We start from the raw sequence: 18,976 nt of genomic DNA, 5'->3' as shown, positions 1-18,976 counted from the left end.
AGTCTGTACAGCCCTTCATCTGCCTCTTCCTCATCCTAGGGCTTGATGGGAGAGCTGAATCAGAAGATTGATAATCAGAAGGCTGTAATCCACCATGGAAAGATAGTTCAGACTATTGTTTGAGCTAATAATTACAGGCCAAATTAATTTAAAATGGACTGAATAAATGGCAGTAATTTAAATAGAACTTTTCATTTTAAAAGTCATCTGGTTAACTGTTATAACAACATCGGGTTCGCTAGTCCCTGTTTGTCATGGTCATGGCTTTGAACTTGAAATTGTCTTCACATATGTCGCTGAGAGGGAAGGGGGCTGCAAGAAACTCTGTATGACCTTATGATGAGCAATGCAAATTACAGCAACTAAAGAGATGCTGTCTAAGAAATAGCTTTCATTACTCAGTTTTTGCATTGACAGAGGTAGGGATCAAAATAAGTAATTCAACATGTATGAAAGCAAATGCTGGGCACAATAGGAAATGTATAGAAGACTAAAAGTTAAAGTAATTGAACCAGTGAAGGTCCCACAGTCTTTTATTTTTTTCTCTTCTAGGAACTTCATAGGGTAACCATGTTTTAAACTTAAAGAGGCAGGAGGTGGAAGCATAAAGCAAAGTGGCAGGCTTTAGCTTATCAATTTGAGTCAAATATTTTTAGTCACTGATTCCTGACACAAGGATTACCCATGCCAGCTTTTGTGGCTTGAAGAGAAGGGGCCCCAGAAAGGTTTGCTGAAGTCAAAATGCCTTTAAAAATGACTCACAGAAAAAATACAAGTTACAGCAATCCTCCTTGAGATGACTAACTCGATTTGTTAAGCAACTATTTTGTGTCAGTTTTGACTCATAAAGAGCTTATTTAGCTCATGAGGATGCCTTTGATGGTGTAAAAAGATCTCTGAATACATTCACGTTCACTCTCACAATTCAATACCATCCAAAGTATCATCAAATGTTACATAAAGGGACAAGTTCAAACTCCCAAAGTGTTTATGTGGATAATGTATCCACTTAGTTTTATTATCAAATCTTTATTTCATTCCTGAGACTACAATATCTTCTCTTACTGCTTTGAAACTGATTGTTTCAATTCATCTAGTTTCTGAATATCTTTGAGTATTTACTTTTCATTTTTTACAGAACTCCCTTGAGAAGTAGCTTTGCATTGACTCATTTTCTTTCTTTCCTTTCTTTAAGAAAGTTTTGTCTCTGTGGATTTTCTCTGAAGATGTTTGGAATTGATGAGCTGTAGTTTCAACCCTGTTTCCCAGACTGACTTGAGCAGTAGAGTCTCATTCATGTCACGAGTATGTTTGCTGAAGTTGGTACTACGGGTTCAGCTGAACGCAGTTTTCAGCTGTTAATACTGTAATCCTAATGCATCTTCTACTCTCTGTCTTTCCTTTGATCATTCAAACTATTTCTTGAAGTATAGACAAACCCCACTCCTCTTCAAGCACTGCAGGAAAAGTACCATATTAATCTTTGTGGATGCCGATTTCTGTTTCTAGTTTTCTAGAAGAGTTTTCTAGTTTTCTCTGGAGAGATCCTGACTGTCTGTTAACACAGTCATTATCTGGGAAAGAGATTATGGTTGATATATTTGTCCATGCACTCCTGTTTTTAATTTTATTATTTTAATGAAATAAATTAAGAGAAATCAAAACTACGTATTTTTACTTTCATTTCATATTTGCACCAAATCCTTGGGTGGGTCTAAACCCAGCTGCATTACCCAGATCTGTTGCTGAATCGCCTCATTTTCTTTCTTATATATTGGGATCTTCCAAATTGTTGTCTTAAAGAACATTTCCTCTTCCATCTGGTCAATCACATCTGCTACACTCGTCCCTCTACCTGCCTGGGCCCCACAGGCCATTTATCCTGTGCAGTTCAGATGCCCCACACACATGCATGGAGTCTGACAACTTGCAGTCCCACTTAGCCTTCCTTTCTCACCACATTCACAGACTTCTCAGTCACATAAACCTGCAGGACAGTCACACTTGAAGGTAAAATTTCCCCTAGTTTTACCACTATTATGGTCAGGGTTGGAAGGGACCTCTGGAGATCATCTAGTCCAATCCCCCTGCACGAGCAGGTACACCTATCCAGGTTACACAGAATGGTGTCCAGGCGGGTTTTGAGTCTCCAGAGTGGGAGACTCCACCACCTCTCTGGGCAGCCTGTTCCAGTGCTCTGCCACCCTCAAAGTAAAGAAGTTCCTCCTTATGTTTAGATGGAACTTCCTATGTTCAAGTTTGTGCCCATTACCTCTTGTTCTATCATTGGGCACCACTGAAAAAAAGACTGTTCCCATCTACCTGGCACCCTCCCTCTAAGTATTTATAAGTATTGATAAGATCCCCCCTCAGTCTTCTCTTCTGCAGACTAAAAACACCCAAGTCCCTCAGCCTTTCTTCATAAGAAAGATGCTCCAGTCCCCTAATCATCTTTGTAGCCTTTTGCTGTACCCTCTTCAGCAGTTCCCTGTCCTTGAACCAGGGAGCCCAGAACTGGACACAATACTCCAGATGCGGCCTCACTAGGGCACAGTAAAGGGGAAGGATGACCTCCCTCGACCTGCTGGCCGCACCCTTCTTGATGCACAAGAAGGTGACGCTCAAGCCCTCCAAGTATTCGGCTGTGCCCTATCCCTGGGCTCGCAGCATTCTGTTCAGTGAAACTAACTCTGAAGGGGATGCAGCCTAAGGGTCACATTATTTCATATACTTTGAACAAACACCACAAATCAAGAGTGCTCTCCTCAGGCCAAAGGCTCACCCACCACAGGCCCAAAGGTGAGCCTGTGCGAAGTGACGACCCAGGGGACACAGCCAGCCTGCTGGGAAGAGCGCTAGGTGCGGGCAGCGTGGATGGGAGCCGGGCTGAGGCCCTTAGCCCCGGGGCCAGGGCTGCACCCCACGTCCTCTCCTGGTAGCAGTGTGGACTCAGCCAGCAGCTAACACCATAGCTCCCAAGAAGATTTTAGTTCCCAAGCAGATTTTAGTTCCCAAGCACATGATTGAGGTGCCACTTCTTTTTAAATAAGTATTTCGCTAAGTGTAAATGTAACATCACAGCAACTGGCCTGATAGCTATCTTCCTATTAACCTAAAACAGGCACAAGCCTACTTTCATTCAAAGCAAAACTCCCCAGCCTTGACTACATTTTTTTTCTCCCTTGATAAGCAAAAAGGATCCCAAATAAGCAAAACAACCACCAAAAAAATTCTTGCAAGGAGTGAGAATTCCCGAAGTTACTGATTGTGATAAAAATACTCTATATTTGGCTTCATTTTCAAATGCGCTCTCTACCCGCAGCTCTCACTGGTACCAAATACAAAGCTCAGAGAGCACTGCATTTCTGTATAAACACATCTGGAGGCCTTCCAGCTGCTGCTGGTGTGATGCCTCTCAGCGTGGGGTCGCTTACAAATAGCCAGTACTCTGCTGGACCAGATTTCATCTTTCAAGAAGTAAAAGTGCCTGTCATCTGATGATGGATGGTGGTGGCTCTTCTCTCAGTAAAAGCCTGTGTATTCTCAGCTTCCCTCCATGTAGTAAATCGGCCACAGAAGGAAAAGCAGAAGAGGTGGTTGACAGAGAAACCACCAACTATGTGGACATGAATTAGCCTGCTGAAAGATGGGCCCCTCGGTCAATAGGGAACACCAGCAAAGAGAATAAGAGGAAGCTGGTATCACTCCTACTCCTTCTACCTGGAGCACACCTAAAGAATGCTCTTTGGTTTCCAGAATCTATCCACTCAATGCTTTTTAGAGCACTGGGTGCCGCCAAATCAATCATGAAGTCAAACTGGGACAGCAAGGTAAGAAGGTAAGTACAATATTAGTTATAATTAAAGAGACTCTGAAGATAGCAGAAGAATTAACTTTTTCATTCCCTTTCTCTCTCCTTCCAGCTATTACTGTTTGTTTTGTAGAAGGCAGAGATTTGAAGGAGGAATAGCGGCCGGCAGCAAAAGGAAGAAAAAGGGGAATTATGATGCACATAAAATTGAAGCTTAAGATATCTGCATATCCAGCAAGGCAAAAAAACCAACCCAAAAGACAAAAAAATAAGAAAGTATTTGAAGTACATTATACACAGAAGAAATCCCAGCAATGGAATTAGCTAGTGACCACAATGAAGGTGGTAAAATCATTAATAATGAAGAAAGCCATATTCAATAAACATGTCTCTCCTCAAGTTGGAAAAAGTAGGATGACAGCAGTATCATATCGGGCAGCCAAAGCCTTTTTCAAGTCCATTAGTAACCAAATAGGATGTTAAACATCTACTTGTGATAAAAACCTGTAATTCATCAGGCCCAGATAACCTGCACCTTAGGAGTCTCAAATAGTTGGTGGAGGAGATTCTTCCTTCCACACGTTAATTTTTAATGGGTCTTGAAATAATATAGAAATTCCAGAAGACTGGAAGAAGACTGATGTTTTGCCAGTATTCAGCAAGGACGAACATGATGACCTTGGCAAATATAAGCCAGCTAACCTAACATTAAACTGGAGAGGAGGTAAGGGGGGAGCAAAATAGCAGAATATGGGGTTCAACTGATAAAGAGTGAAAGGACAGGAAGTAATTAATGCCAGTCAGCATGGTTTTATGGAAAATAGGTCTTGTCAGACAAAGCTGATTAGATTATAAATTTGGCTGAAAAGGTAACTGCTTCAGTGTGATATACTGAGACATTTGTAAGGCGTTTGATTTCATTTTGCAGAACATTCTGATTAAAAACAATATTGTGCCATCTAAGTGAAATACCCACTAGCAGAACAGTGGTCTTATTAAGTGGCTAATCTCAAAAACGAGTTATCACTGGGAAGTCATCACTGAATAAAGATATTTTTAGCAAGGCTGGAAAGGGGTCAGTTTTAGGCCTGGCACTTCAGCATTTTTGTTGCTGAGTTAAATATAAATTACTGTTGATTGTACTGTTAATGCAGTCTTTGCACATATAAATAGAAAAGCAACTAGTATTATATAGATAAGATGTTACATCTTTATACAGCATTGGTGTGGCTACTGAAATGCCACACCATTTCAGTGACCGCATGCTTAATGAAGCTGAAAAAAATCGGAGGTTTGGAAAATAGCTGCAAAAAATCATTGTTAGAACTGAAGAAAACGCATTACCATGAGAACTTTAGAGAATATGGAGAAATTGCTTGATTACAGTGTGTGAATACCTCCATCAGCAGAAATGCAGCTCACAGGCTTTCCTTTTCCAGCACCCCCAGTGAGCTGGGACAAAAGAGTTACGCAGTCTTAGGGCCCAGGTCACCCTGAAGGGTTTCTGTTTCCACATCAGTAGCAGGGTAGGTTAAGCACGGCCCGGTGGCAATGGGGTGTCCCTCATGTCGGGAGGGGTTCCTGACCTACAGCACTCACGTAGGTCGTCTGCATCTGTGAAGGCTCCAAGACTTTTCTCTTGCCTGTCATCCCTCTCCAAGTAAAAGGGCAGATAAAATGACCCTGGATAAGTCAGGAAATGTCCTGACCAATTATCTTAGGGGGCCTCAAGGAGTTATCAGAGGATCAAAGACCCTTCTCTAGTCTTCAACACAGAAATGATGCTATAGTAGCACTGAGTAAGATCCTCAGCTTGAGCGAGCAGATGCTGTTCCTTCAAAGTCAGTGGAGAAATGCTGATTTACACCAGTGGAGAATCTGACATGTTATATTTTTTTATTTGCTTGAGTCCTGCCGTGGCTCCATAAGCAAAGGTTAATGCAGGTCTGCCAGGGGCAGGCTGGAGTTAACACAGAATGGCAGTTATGAGGTTGCTGATTCTGATAAAAGCAAATTGTGAACTGCAAGCATCTGAGTGTTGAGTGTCACATTCACACCTAACAGCTGCCCTTGCCTGTTCCCCACAGTCATCCAGTTCTGTCATCATGATATGTTCCTGAAACCACATTTGTGCTGCTGTCACTTTTTGTCTTTGGAAATTTGTGTACAGGCTTTCTGTAATGACATATTAAAAATGCTTGTAAACTTCAAATGAATGGATTAAAATATATTTAACCCAGGCAAATCACTTCCATATATTAGGCACAAACTTGAGTCTTTACTTTGTCTAAGTCTGCACTCTCCCCTGTAAAGACTTGCAGTAGGGATGTTAATATTTATAAAGTTGTAGGAGGTATCTAATGGGTGAGAGCAGTGAAGAGTTTGTTCCTTTCATTAAAAAAATGAGGAACCTTTCTCTAGATCTCTGGGTCTTTCACCATCACAAATGTCTCTAAAGAGAAGAGACAGACATCTCTATGGGGTTGCCCAGCTTCTCCGTTTCCACTGGTCCTCTTTGGTTGGGAACAGCCTGACTATCAACAGAGCCACGGGCATCTCTAGAGCATTTTTGTCTGTGTATCATGTCAATACTGTCAACATGTCAACAACTCGTGGCATAGATGTGGAAGATAACAAGAGGACAGATTTTGAATGTCAAGCCCAGGACCCTCCAGGGCTGGGAGCTGGGAGCACACCAGCCTGAGAAATGCACCGGTTAAACGCTGTGCTTGCAGCCCCTACTGAATTCTGAACTCATTGTCATCCCTGAACTCCCACCTTGCAGCTTATTTCCTAAAAGTGATTAACTGCACTTTTCCTCTTTGAAAGGCAGCATTTCCCGGCTCCTGCTGAGTTTTTACCTTCACACTTAATCTCTGGTTCACAAAGAATAATACAGGCTTGCACTCACCTGCTGAAAAGGTGCAAATCTCTGAACCCAAAGTACCCATAAATTGCCAAGATACCAGAAGCAGCTGCCTAGCTACAGCAGGACAGAGTTTAGGGTGAGCTGTGAAATCTGCCCACAAAGCCTATTAAACCAGCTTACGCTGAGGTTTTTGCTACTTGGACCACAGCGTGGGATGTGCTTCCAGCTGCCCCAGCTACCCTGTATTCAGTACCTGCGCTGGCCAGCTGAAAGCAGCTGATGATACCAATAGTTTTGGGAAGAAGAAAAAAAAAAGACAAAAAAAAGACAAGGTTAGTAAACTGTATCTCTCTGGAAATAATTGCATTAAATATAGAAAAAGTTATGTACGGTTTCCTTTGTCCTTTCTCTCCCCATAGGCTGCTGGTCTATGATTGTTCCTTGTACCTACCCTGTAGCTGATTTTATTGTTTATTCCTCACTCACCCTCCAGTTTGCTCGGGGCCCTGTGTCTTAGCAAGTGAATCCTCGCTCCCTTTCCAAGTTCAGAACCTTTCTGGCTAAAGTCTGCAGTGACACATAACACAAAAAGACAGCTTTGGGCACAGGGTGTGCAGCCGTTCCTGGAGAATAGAGTCTGCGGTTCGGCGGTACCGTTTCTGGAAGATTAAGTGATTAAGCCTAACTAAAACTGACTAACGGGGCTGGATCTTTTCCTGTCAAATGAGCACAGTTTTCCATAGCGCAGCTCCAAGGTTGTGAGTGAAGGTGAACAACTCTGCTTCTAAAGACTCCTTAATTTTAAGAAATTCAAAGAGCAGGCACGACACTTTGTTCTGTGACTTTCTTAAACCCATACCCTACTTCACATCCTTTCATGAGCCATCATCTTTCATATTTAAAGCAGATGTAACGGAAGTTAAAAAAAGACAGAGGAGATGAGAAGTACAAGTCTCTGCAGATGTAAGGCATAATTCAGCAAAGTATCATTTTATCACCCAATCCTGCCAGGTCCTCAACACATCCTGTGGGGTACAGACTCCTCCGCTAATCTTGTGAGCGCTGGGGAGTGAAAGCACTCCAATCTTTTTCTGGTTGTTTGAAACTCCCTGGTGTTGGCTATTTATTCAGCAGTTGCATGCATATTTATACCGCTACAGCTTTGAGAATCTTCATAAATTGATTAACAAGTCTGTGTTTTGCAATAAACAATATTTATTTAGGCATTCAAACTGATTTATAAAAACCCATGTTCGGATTATCTGACGAACATGGTATGAAAACACAGATAAAATAGGGAGATCCAAAAGAGCATGTTTTATTTACAGGTTTTGTATAAATATAGAAAAGGGGGGAGAGGATAAATATACTAACAAAGTAGTTACAAAACACTTTTCATTAATAACTTATCAAACCAGTTTTATTTCTTGAAAACATCCAAAGTAAGCTAAAAGTTATGCAGGCAGCTGGTTGAATTTCTCCTGGGGGGTTTGAATGGGGCTGCAGGCCGGTGCTGAATTTCACTCTTGTGAATATATTCACGCATTATCTCTTGGAAAGCTACATTTTTCAGGGTGGAATAAAGCCTATTTAGGAAATTATTATTTTTGTTTTTAAAACTAAATGACTGTTTATTAAAAAAGAGAGCTACTGAAATTCAAATTTTTCCTCATTACCTGAGGCATAATCAAATTGTCAGCTGTTCAACAAGGGTGATAATGTGGAACAGGAGTGTGATAACGTTTGCCATCATCCCAGCTGGTTCCCCAAAAAAGAAACATTCTCACAAGCTTCTCATCAGTGAGCCTACATGATCTTACAGAAGCTTATTGACCCGGCGCAAGGTATCGTTTAGAAGCGATCTGATAATGCGTATGAGTTGTTAGACCTCTTTTATTTGGACACAACGTTACTGGAAACAGAAATTAAATCATGGCTTCATTAAAGAACGTAGGAATTTGTCATTGACTTCAGTGTCACCAGGATTTCACTACTGGAGTATACAATGCTATGTTTTCAGAAGCAAATGCTGAATCATTTCATTTTACCAGTGTCTAAAAGTACTAATGCAGAAAGAAAAAAGTTGAGAGCTTTTCAAAATAGTTTATAATGTTATAACAAGATCCAGTAAATGAAAAGACAACTGGGCATAGTAAGAGTAGAAATAAAACATGTTATGTTTAGTAGGGTTTTTTTTGTAAAACTGCTTACTAAGGACATTTTAAAATCAAGATTAGCTGTTTCTTAAAAGTTTTGCTCTACTTTGAGCAGGAATTAGATCAAGGAATTCAATAGCTTGTGCAGCATAAGAAGTCAGAGTAGATGGTTTTAGGATCTGTGACTCTATTTGTCTACCTATAATTGACCCATCAATTAATCAAACTGGATTGAACATAAGGGCAGTTTCCCAGTTAATGCTAATTCATTCATAAAGTGAATACATTATTGATTACTATTTTTAAATATACTTACTTGTAGAAATGTCTATAATTAAGAGTCCAGACCTTTGAGCTAGACATTCACGATCTACACTGAACTGGGATACAGAGTAAGTGGCAGCCCTCATGCGCAAGATGCGGTACTTGGTTAGTCAATTAGATACTGCTTTTATTATTCTAACTGGATGCACTAATTCCATCCCTGCTGTCCGTAGATCTGCAGTGGGTCACAATTAGCATTTAGCTTAGTGGTAGAGGGTGATAGCATATTTTTCAGTGACTAAACCTATTTTCATTGCTTATGTTCTCCTTGTAAAATGTGATGTTTTAACTAATTCAAATAATTCCAGTCCAGAAAGAGACATTATTTTTGCAGTGGCTCCATTAGTTTCATCATGTTACGATGGAAGAAAACTTCAAAGGTGTTAAAGATATGTAACTGCATATAAAGTACATCAGTCGTATGGAATACTTTATTGTCGGGGACCTGAGGATTCAAACAGGCCTTAATTTCCCTGGCCAGCCTTCCTGGGCACCCCCACCCACAACCCCTGCACCTTGTCTCCTGCTGCCCCAGACAGGGCTACCTGGGTGGCCCCTGGAGCTGGTTCACCCCTTGGCCATACCTGGGGCTGTCACTGACCTGTTTCCAGCTCATAGCTTTGTTTGTCCACCTCAGCCTCTGCAAGACCATACCATGGTGAGAGATACAGCTTAAAATGGGGTAAGGTTGAGGTTTGGAGGGTTGCATCACTTCTCTTACACTGGAGTACTTCCAAATTCCGATTCTTGGGGTGGCCCCACAAATAGTTGAGCTTACGCAGCTGGGGAGGTGCTTCACAGCTGAAAATGTGATGGAGTTCAGGCAGATACAGACACGCTTGTGCTGCAGCTCAGGTGGCATGCTGAGTCAGCTCTGATGAGGCTCGTTTGGGTGCCGACAGCAAAGAAGGACAGCAGCACCCAGCTTTGATGGATATCTGTGATGCTGGGGAAGGTGTCGTGCACCTCAGTGTAGCGCCTCACTCCCACTGTGGCTGTCACCCTGTGTCTGCAATGAGGCAATATGATGCGTTACATTTTTTGCAAATTGAATTTTGCATGCTTATTTTCCCTACTGTTATTTTAGTATTTCTACTTCTACTTAGTTGAAATTATCCAGAGAAACAGACTGGGTTGGAATATGAATATTGGATAGCTATAGACTACTGCTGCTGTTTTAATTTAGGACTAGATTCTCAGTTCAGCAACACAAGAATAGCATTAGCAAAATGAATAGCTCTGCCACATACTGCACTCAGATTAAAATCTAGTCCTTTCATCTTCATCCTACTGGATCAATTTTTATTTTATTTTTATTTAGTGACATTCTCAAAGCACTTTTGAAAGCTAATTTCTTATTTCAAGTAAGCTGCTTCAATGTATGTCTTTTCTTTCCACTTTACTGATCTATTTCCTTGGAGAAATTTTGAGCCTCAAGTTCCAACCGGTGTGTTTAGTCAAAAAGGAGCTTACCAGTGATTTAATGTACAAATAACTTAACACAAACCTAAATACACAGCTACTAATAGCAGAGATTACAACATTTGGATGCTTATATCAGTCTACATTGCTTGTGAACTACAAGTGGCACCAAAAATATTTTCATTCACTTCAATGCTTTACTTGTCTTTCTGAAAGCAATATTCTCTTAATGCTGTATCAGGGTGTGGTACAACTGATAATTATATGCAAAATACTTGCACACAAAGCTGTAGCACTTTTCTTAGTACAGACAGCTTTCTTGGTTTCCCTTGGGTTGCTTTTGGATTTCAGTAATAGATTTATTCTTAATAATTCTAAGATAGAATTCTTACTTTGCATAAATTCAGTCTTTTCTTGCTGTTGGAGGTTTTATTGCATTTACAACATGGCTGTCGCTGTCATATTCAGACTTCCTGATCGTTTGCTGATTGACTGATTTATTATGAAGAGTAGCCTATCCCTTACGACAATTTTTCATTAATTCCATGGGATTTTTTTTGGCTCAGGCTACAGGGTATTACCCTAAAATACTAGGAGAGGATGGTCAGCTTCCCAGCCTCTGAGCTGTAACCTAAACGTGGTATCCACAAGCCACGCACGCCAGCACCACACTGGCCAAGGCCCTGGCCTGACTCTCAAGCTGGCCCAGCTGCAGGAGGGGTGGGCCGGCCCGGTCACCTTGGGAAGCCCCTTCCCCTCACGTTTTGTCACCTCCTGCCCACCGCACCATCTTCAGCAGCCTCACTTCCTTGCACCACTGGAGAAATGGGTTATGCAGGGGTTCTTCTGCCCTCAGGGCCCTATGGCGGGCAGTGTAAACCAGGACGAGCAGTGGGAGAACCTGAATGGCTTGCACGAGCGGAGTATTGCCCTGGTTATCAGGTGGGCCACGGCACCTGAAGCCCCCTGTGACCTGAACGGCAAAACTGCCCGTGACTGAAGTGCTTTGTGTTGGGAGGCCATGCTGTTACCCCAGGACGGGGCTGCGAGGTCGGTGGGGCGAGACCCTGCCCGGGGGCACTCGCTGCTCCAGGCTGGGTCTCGGGGAGGCTCCCCCCGCGCCTGTGAGTGGCGGTGTGCGTAGGCAGCCCCCCTCCACCATACCAGCCCACGGCGGGTGAGCTGAGGGGGCGGTGGCGGCCCGCCGTGCTCGCCCAGCACGCTTGCCGGGCAGGGTTTCGCGGCCCAAGCTGCCCCAGCCCCTTCCAGCCGCGCCCGCAGCGGGAAAACGAGTTCCCCGGGTGCGCAGCCGCCGGCCGCCCCCGCCGGTCACCGGCCGGCTAATCCCTCGCCTCCCGCAGGAGGCGCTCCCCGCGCCGCTCGGCGGGCAGGGGCAGGCGGCAGCGGTCCTTCGGCTCCCCGCAGCGCGCTAGGACCCGGCGGGCCCCGGCCCTGGCCGCGGCTTTCCTGGGCGCTCGGTGCCGGCGTACGCGGGCCGGGAGGGGAGCCCGGCGGAGGCCTGCCCCGGCGCCCCTTTCCTTCCCCGCGGCAGGATGCGCTCGGAGGCGGCGCCGCAGCCGGACGGCCTGGAGAGGTTCGTCAGCGCCGGCAAGGGCCGGGGGCTGCGGGCGCGGCGGCGCTACGCCGTGGGGGAGCTGCTCTTCAGCTGCCCGGCCTACGCCGCCGTGCTGACCGTCAGCGAGCGCGGCAGCCACTGCGACGGCTGCTTCGCCAGGTAGGGCCGGCGGGGGGAGGCCTGGGGCGGGCCCGGGGAGCGGGGCGGGGGCGGGGGGAGGCGGCGGCGGCTCGGCGGGCTGCGGCGGGGCCGGCCCCGGGGCGGCTTCTGGCGGTTCGGCCGGCGGCGGCCCGCCCCAAGCCAGCAGCGTGTCGGCCCTCCCTGCGTCCCCCGGCCGTGGCCGCGTCAGTCAGCGGCGGGGCAGGCCGCGACTCAGCCAGCGGCCAGGCCCGGCCCTGCCCTCTCCTCGGCCCGCGAGTGCCGGTTGTGGCAGCGGTGCCCCGCGGAGGGGGGTTGCCAGGGGGGCTCTGGGGGCCCTTCTTCGTAAAACTTCCCTCCTCCTCGGCTCGTGGTTCTCGAACGTTTATCTCGAAACGGGTTCTCTTTGCTTAACTGTTCAGGAAAACGGGAAGAAGGACAAAAAAAGTTTTGCTCTTCACATGCTCTTGCGGTGAAGTAGACGTGTACGTAGCCGTGTTGTCACGGCAAGCTTCATCCATCCGTCCAACTTTGTAGCAACATAACGTTCACTGATTTTAATGAGGTTTTGACTGGAGAGAAAGGGAGCGCGAATGCCAAATTCACCTTTTGCGCTTCCGTGGTGCAAATGGAGTATATACGAATGGAGTATATCTTATCTATATGTAATGAAACACACAGAAATATCTGTATATTTCGCTTCTCTGCCCGAGACCTTAGTCTTTTGACAAATCGCTTTTACTAGGGCAGAGCGCGGGCAGTGCGAGAGGTCGGCTACCGTGTGGCTGTGAGCATTTAAGCTTGACGGCGGGCCTGCGGCTGGCCGGGGCTCCAGTTTTCTGGGGGTTTTCTGCCCTCCTCCCCGGTGTGGAGGGGCGGTTTGACCCGCTTGGGGTTATTCCAAAAAAGGGCCGTAAACCTGTCAATGTCAGCTGCTGCAGGAGAAAAAAAAATATAGTGCCGTTTAGGGTTATCGTTAGAAAATTAGGCACGGATGTGACACTGGCGTGTCACACCACGCCGTGTTTTTAAAAGGCATAGTACTTTCCTGACTTCTGATGGGTTATTGAAGGATGACAGTGCTTACCTGGTTATAACTCAGAGAAAATGTTTGTGTTTGCCTCAGTGCTGTTGTACTTTTGTTGTACTACTGTTGTACTTTTGCTGTTTTTATTCGTAGGTAAGTATTACTTGCATATGTAGGCTGAGGGGCAGGCTGAAGAATGTAATTATTACACTCTAATAGCTCTTGTCATCTCTTGCCTGTCATCTTAACTCACGCTTTTCATTTTCTTCTCTTTTCTCTTGGCCTTGTCCTTTTTCTTTCCTGATTACATTATCTACTTATATGACTTACTCGCTTTATTCACCTTTCTCTTTGCATATGAGCACCTAATATAGTTCCTAGTGAAATTAGTGAAGCGAGTCCCATTAATTTGAAGAACTGTGGAACCGAGGTGATTTTCCTCTCCTTCCTCTGTGGCTTTTCCTAGACTCCAAGTTTTGGCTTTTTTTCTTGTGACTAACCACAAATGCCCTTGTGCCACAGAAACTGGCTGGGATTTTTGTCACATCCAGAAGATTTCTCTCTGTAAAAGGACCAAGGAATACTTTTTATGTTCCATTGCTATGAAGTAATATTGTAGAGATAATAGTTGTCTCATGGAATGGCTTTTAAAGATCATCCCCAGGAGCAGCCTATTTAAATGCTACTTGTTCTCCATGCAGGTTTCTCCCATGGAGCACTGAAGGAGTGCACTGATCAAGGAATCTACTGAATGCAGTACCATAGCAGTTACAGTGGGGTAGTCTGAAACCTATTTCACACCAGGGTGATGAGGTTCCACTAAGAGGAGAGACATCTCAGTGATGTAACTTGACTCTGCCAGTGCTCAGAAATGTGTTTTGTGTCTGTCCCTTGTTGCATTAGTGCTGAACTAGCACATAATAGATTCAGAACTGTACTTGTTGAACTTGCAGAGTGTTAGGAGAAAAGTTGTGGGCTCAGCACTCATCTTGGGAAGAGAAACTTTGCTAAGTGGTCATAAAACCGTTGTAGTAAAACGTGCAGAATGAGACCAGAACATTGTATTCGCATCTAATAGTATTTGTTACTTGAAATATGCAGCTGTGCTTGAGGTACATACTGTCAGCAAGCAGAGTCATGATGTTAGCCTGACTCACTCACGTTGCGCCTTCTACTTTGAGGGTGTCAAGACCTGCCACGCTTTATGGACTCTGAATGCCAGTGACCTCTGAAGTGTTGTGCATTATCATATTGTATGAGGATGCTCACCCTTATTTTACTCCAATGAACTTACCTCAGTTTAAGACAATTTTTTTGCCGCTTATACTGGAGGCGGGCGTGTAGACATTTTAAAGTATTAAATACTGCTGAGAGATCCCTATTGCTGTCACACCAAAATATTATGTGTTGGGTAACACATGCACCTTGAAGCAGAAAAAGACCTTCCTTTTGGCAGTTCCCTGTGTTGGGATATATACAAATATATAAAAAGAAGAACATGAGCCTTAGGTCACCTTAGAATACACAGATATTGGAGCAGATGTTAGCGGGACAGTAAGAGGATATGTGGTAATAGGAGATCAAACAGTGTATTTAATAATGCAGCTTGTTTTCTCAGTGTTGGGAGACGGTTACTCACGAAACAGTGGTTGTGTTTTCTGTAACCAGACAGAGAAGCAATGGAACTGGCAGAGCAGAAGCAAAGGGTTAATATTGGTGGGCAAGTATATAATTGGGAAGTTTGGAAAACAAGGAAAAAAGTTAGCTATCAGTATGCATCATATAATGGCAAAAAATGACACTGTCTGTCAAACAGCATAGAATAACATTTCCAAACCCAGCAATTTATCTGGACAGCAGAGTGCTTTTGCATAATAACAGCTGTTAGGAAAATCTTACTTTTGAAACTCTAAACAAATAAAAGTAGTGTCTGCTGTCGGAAGATTGGGTTCAAGCTGTAGCCATAGTGTTCTGAAGAAAATACAGTTTTCATTGTGAACTGCAAAATATTGTGCGAAAAATTATATAGGATACATTCATATTTCATTCAGATTTATATAATAGAATAACTTCTGTTTTCTTTTTAAGGAAAGAAGGATTGTCCAAGTGTGGAAGATGTAAACAGGCTTTTTACTGCAATGTGGAATGTCAGGTATGGTAATACAATTTGTGAGGATGCAGGGGGAAGAAGGGCGGGGGTTGCTGAACTCCATTTCTGTTTGTGTGGCATTGATAGCCTCTAATTGTAGCTATGGTTAATGGTAGTCCAGTCAGTTTCAGCATCCCACAGATGCTGACCATGGAGTTGTGCATTGGACAATTACAGGATTTGGACATGGTCTGCATGAGTCTTTCAAGATCAGTAGCTCCAGGGCTTGGTACCACTGAGACTTTGATTAGAGCTGCCTGTCAGCCCACTAATTACATCTATATTACTTTTTTCTTTAAGCACAAACCAGATAATTTAACATTAGCTTGCGAAACTGGTAAGACAGTCTGTGTCTAATGGAAAAATCAAATCACTAAACAGCTATCTTAAGGGTTTTTTGTTGGTTCTTTTTGTTTTCTTTAGAATCGCAAATGTTTTGTGTGGCCAAAGCTGACAGGAGTCATAACTGTTTGAAAACTACCATGCTTTCTCCTGAACTCACTCATTCTGGCAACTTTTATTCTTTTTGTATACTTTGTTTCTCAAAAGCCAGTGAAAATACAATAGAAGTATACACTAAAGTAGAGCAATATGAAGACACTTGCATGCAGTTTCAATTCCATTTTTACTTTGAACTGGAATAAAGACCTTTCAAAAAAATATTTTTTGCCAGATCTAGTATCTGCCCTCTCTGGGCTGTCTTCTTGGCATGGAAGAATTATCCAGCTTATGTGGGAAAAACTCAACTGGGTTGCTAGCTAAATAGTGTAAGCTATGTAAGATCTGTGGTGCTGGGCGCAGAGTATGGAACAGTGCTTGTGAAGGATTTGAGTTACCAAAGGACTGGCATGCAACTATGCGTTAGCTATAAATAATCCGAACTTTCTCCTACATGTTAGCCTGCAGATGAGCATGTGGGTTGCGTGCAAAGTATTTTCCATTGTCAGTATCTGGACGGAGATGTTGCAGTTTGTGCTGTTTAGTTCCCAAGCACTTTGGAGATGGCTACCACTTTTATTTCAAGGATGTATCTTAGTCTCCCATTGTGCAAGTTGCAAAATGAGCCTGGCCTCCCCTTAGTTTTCCTTCTGTTGTCTCCCTGGATTCCTGCTTTCCCACAGTGTCCTAGTCGATTGTGGGTAAATCAAATGGTCTGTTGGTTTTGAAGCACCAAGAGGACTCAAAATACTTAAATAAGTTTTTAACAAAATTTGCAATAGTTCACAGAATATTGAAAGACTGATAGCCAGCAGTTTCTGGGAAGAAAGAGAACACATACTACATGAGTGTCCTTAAGGCTTTTGAGAGAAATCTGGGTGAGTTTTAAAGGCAGTGCAGAGAAGATCCATGGTTCTTTTACAAGAAATACTTATTTGTAAGAAATGTTTCCATATGACATTATTTCTTAGGAAGCTTTTAACTAGATGAGGGAAGGAAATACTTGAACAAATAGCGCTTTTTGTCTGAGGTTGCAAGTTTCTTCACTTACCGTATAAAATTCACAATGTTTTTTGAAGCAAGCAAGCAAGATTTACTGAAGTAGGAAAGCTCAGTGATTTGTGCCAGGAAAAATAGCAAGGAGATATCACGATGGAAGTAGTAGAACTTACTTCTGCTGATCCATTGCCCTTTGCTTTTACCTCCAAGTCTCTTCTTCAGTCCCTCCCTCAGTGTCCTGAATTCTAGCCGTGACAAAGTTTATACTTTTATATTTAAGTACAATGAGCTTTTTTTTCTCTCTTTCCACTGGGTGAAGTCTTGTACATGTATTACTTTCTTAATTTGGGGGTTTGGGTTTTGTTTGATTTTTTTTTTTGTTGTTTTTTTTTTTGGTGGTTAGAATACCCTTTCTCTAGCAGGGCATATTCCAAGAATAAAAAGTGAACTGCTCAAACTGACTGTCCTTAAGACTGCAGGAGATGATGCTTAGCAGAAGCCTGTCTGTCTGATAAGTTACTGAATTAAAATCTTTTCTGTATGTTGGTGTGTAGTATGATGCTTTAGATATAAAGGCATTTTTTAGATGTTGTGATGTCTAGTCAATAGTGTGACAAGCCCAGGTGCTACTGTTGATATGCATGTGGCTTTTGACTCCCTAGTTGATTTAATGTTATCTTCCATGTTTTGGTCACTTCTGAGTTAGTCTGATGAAATTTATGAATGTTGCTGAGATTGAATTCTTTGACATTCTTTCAAAGTTACTTTCAAGCATAGTATTCTCTAGAAACTGGTCTCCACTGACTGTACGTGCTGCACAGATAATCTGCATTGCATCTTCATCCCTGTCTTGTTCAAAGGCACTTTTCAGCAGTTCAGCACTTCTTTGTCAAAGCCAAAAAGGACATTTGTGCCTTGATACTGAACTTGTAACACTGGAATGTACAGTAAGTGTGTCCCTTTTGCCTCCATGGATGTGAGACTTCTTCATACAACACTGATAGAAGGGCAGGGCTGTACTTGAGAATTGTGATGGCATTGTTCATTTGATTTTTATTTTAAGTTAATTTTCTCTGTAAATCCATGTTTTCTTTGCTCAGCTAAAAATTACATGTACCCAGCAAGGACATGGTATAATTTAATATGTTGACTAGTACCTTGTTACTCAATGTAATTCAGTTTGACAACTGTTTATCACATGAAGTATACTGTATGAGATCGAAAACCAAATTTTTTGAGCGTACTCTTTTCTTACTTAAAGACCTGCTATACCACAATTCATAGGCGCTCTTTCTAGTGGTGGGGACAGATGGATCAGGAGGAGACAAGAGAAAAGTGCCAAAGTGTGCAGCAGGAAACATTTTTTGGATGTCTTTTTCAGAATTACGGATTTTATAAGTGCAGACATCTTCCTCTCTAGTGCATTTCTGTTGAACGAGATTTTTTTTTTCTCTTTCAGAATAACATGGTTATCGAAAGTAAAGGTAGTGACACTGCATGTATTTCACACTCTGAGCCATATAGTATCCTTGTTTTGAGGTTCTTAAAATACTTTCCAGGCATTTAATGAATGAAGCCTCACAGCAGCCTTTGTGACATTTCTGTTTTGGCATTGGAGTATAGGTACACAAAGATACATGGACTTGCTGAAGATCCCCCGAAGTAGTAAAAGAGTGTATCTCCTGCCATATGGCCAGGTGTGTGGAGCATTGACCAAGCCCTGCTTTGCAGTATAATTCCTTTGCCATGGTCACTGCGAAAGGTGGTGTCACACTGTAGTGTGAAGGACTGAGCCTGGGGGAAGACAAAGTCTTGCAGTGATACAGTGGCTGACTTGTTTAGGGCACTCTCTATATGCCCACATATGCACGCACGCTGACCCTGGCACAATTCCTTTAGTACTAACATGTCTTTTGCCTCTTTTGGTCTATTATTTTGCTTTCAAGATAGATAACCTTAAGTTTGACCTCTAGTAAGCTGGATGTTTGCATAGGCGTAGATTCAGTCTCGGATGCAGGGCACATGAGAGTGGAAGTTGTCTTCTGCCTGTCCTTGCTGCCTTGAATG

The 18,976-nt window shown here is 43.2% G+C and overlaps 1 protein-coding gene across 1 annotated transcript in view; it reads left to right on the top strand.

The window, feature by feature from the left end:
* Nucleotides 1-11,986: 11,986 nt before the first annotated feature.
* Nucleotides 11,987-18,976, top strand: part of SMYD2 (SET and MYND domain containing 2) — a 29,340-nt gene continuing 22,350 nt past the window's right edge. Inside the window, exons 1-2 of the mRNA XM_082481328.1 lie at nt 11,987-12,317; nt 15,412-15,475. Of these exons, the coding sequence (XP_082337454.1) occupies nt 12,136-12,317; nt 15,412-15,475 (246 nt within the window). The 5' untranslated portion in view covers nt 11,987-12,135. The remainder of the gene's footprint in view (nt 12,318-15,411; nt 15,476-18,976) is intronic.

This window comes from Vanellus vanellus (assembly GCF_965231255.1).
Source record: "Vanellus vanellus genome assembly, chromosome: 3".
Taxonomy (NCBI): Eukaryota; Metazoa; Chordata; class Aves; order Charadriiformes; family Charadriidae; genus Vanellus; species Vanellus vanellus.
Note: the sequence above shows the minus strand (reverse complement) of the source record. Positions and strands in the feature narration are given on the sequence as shown.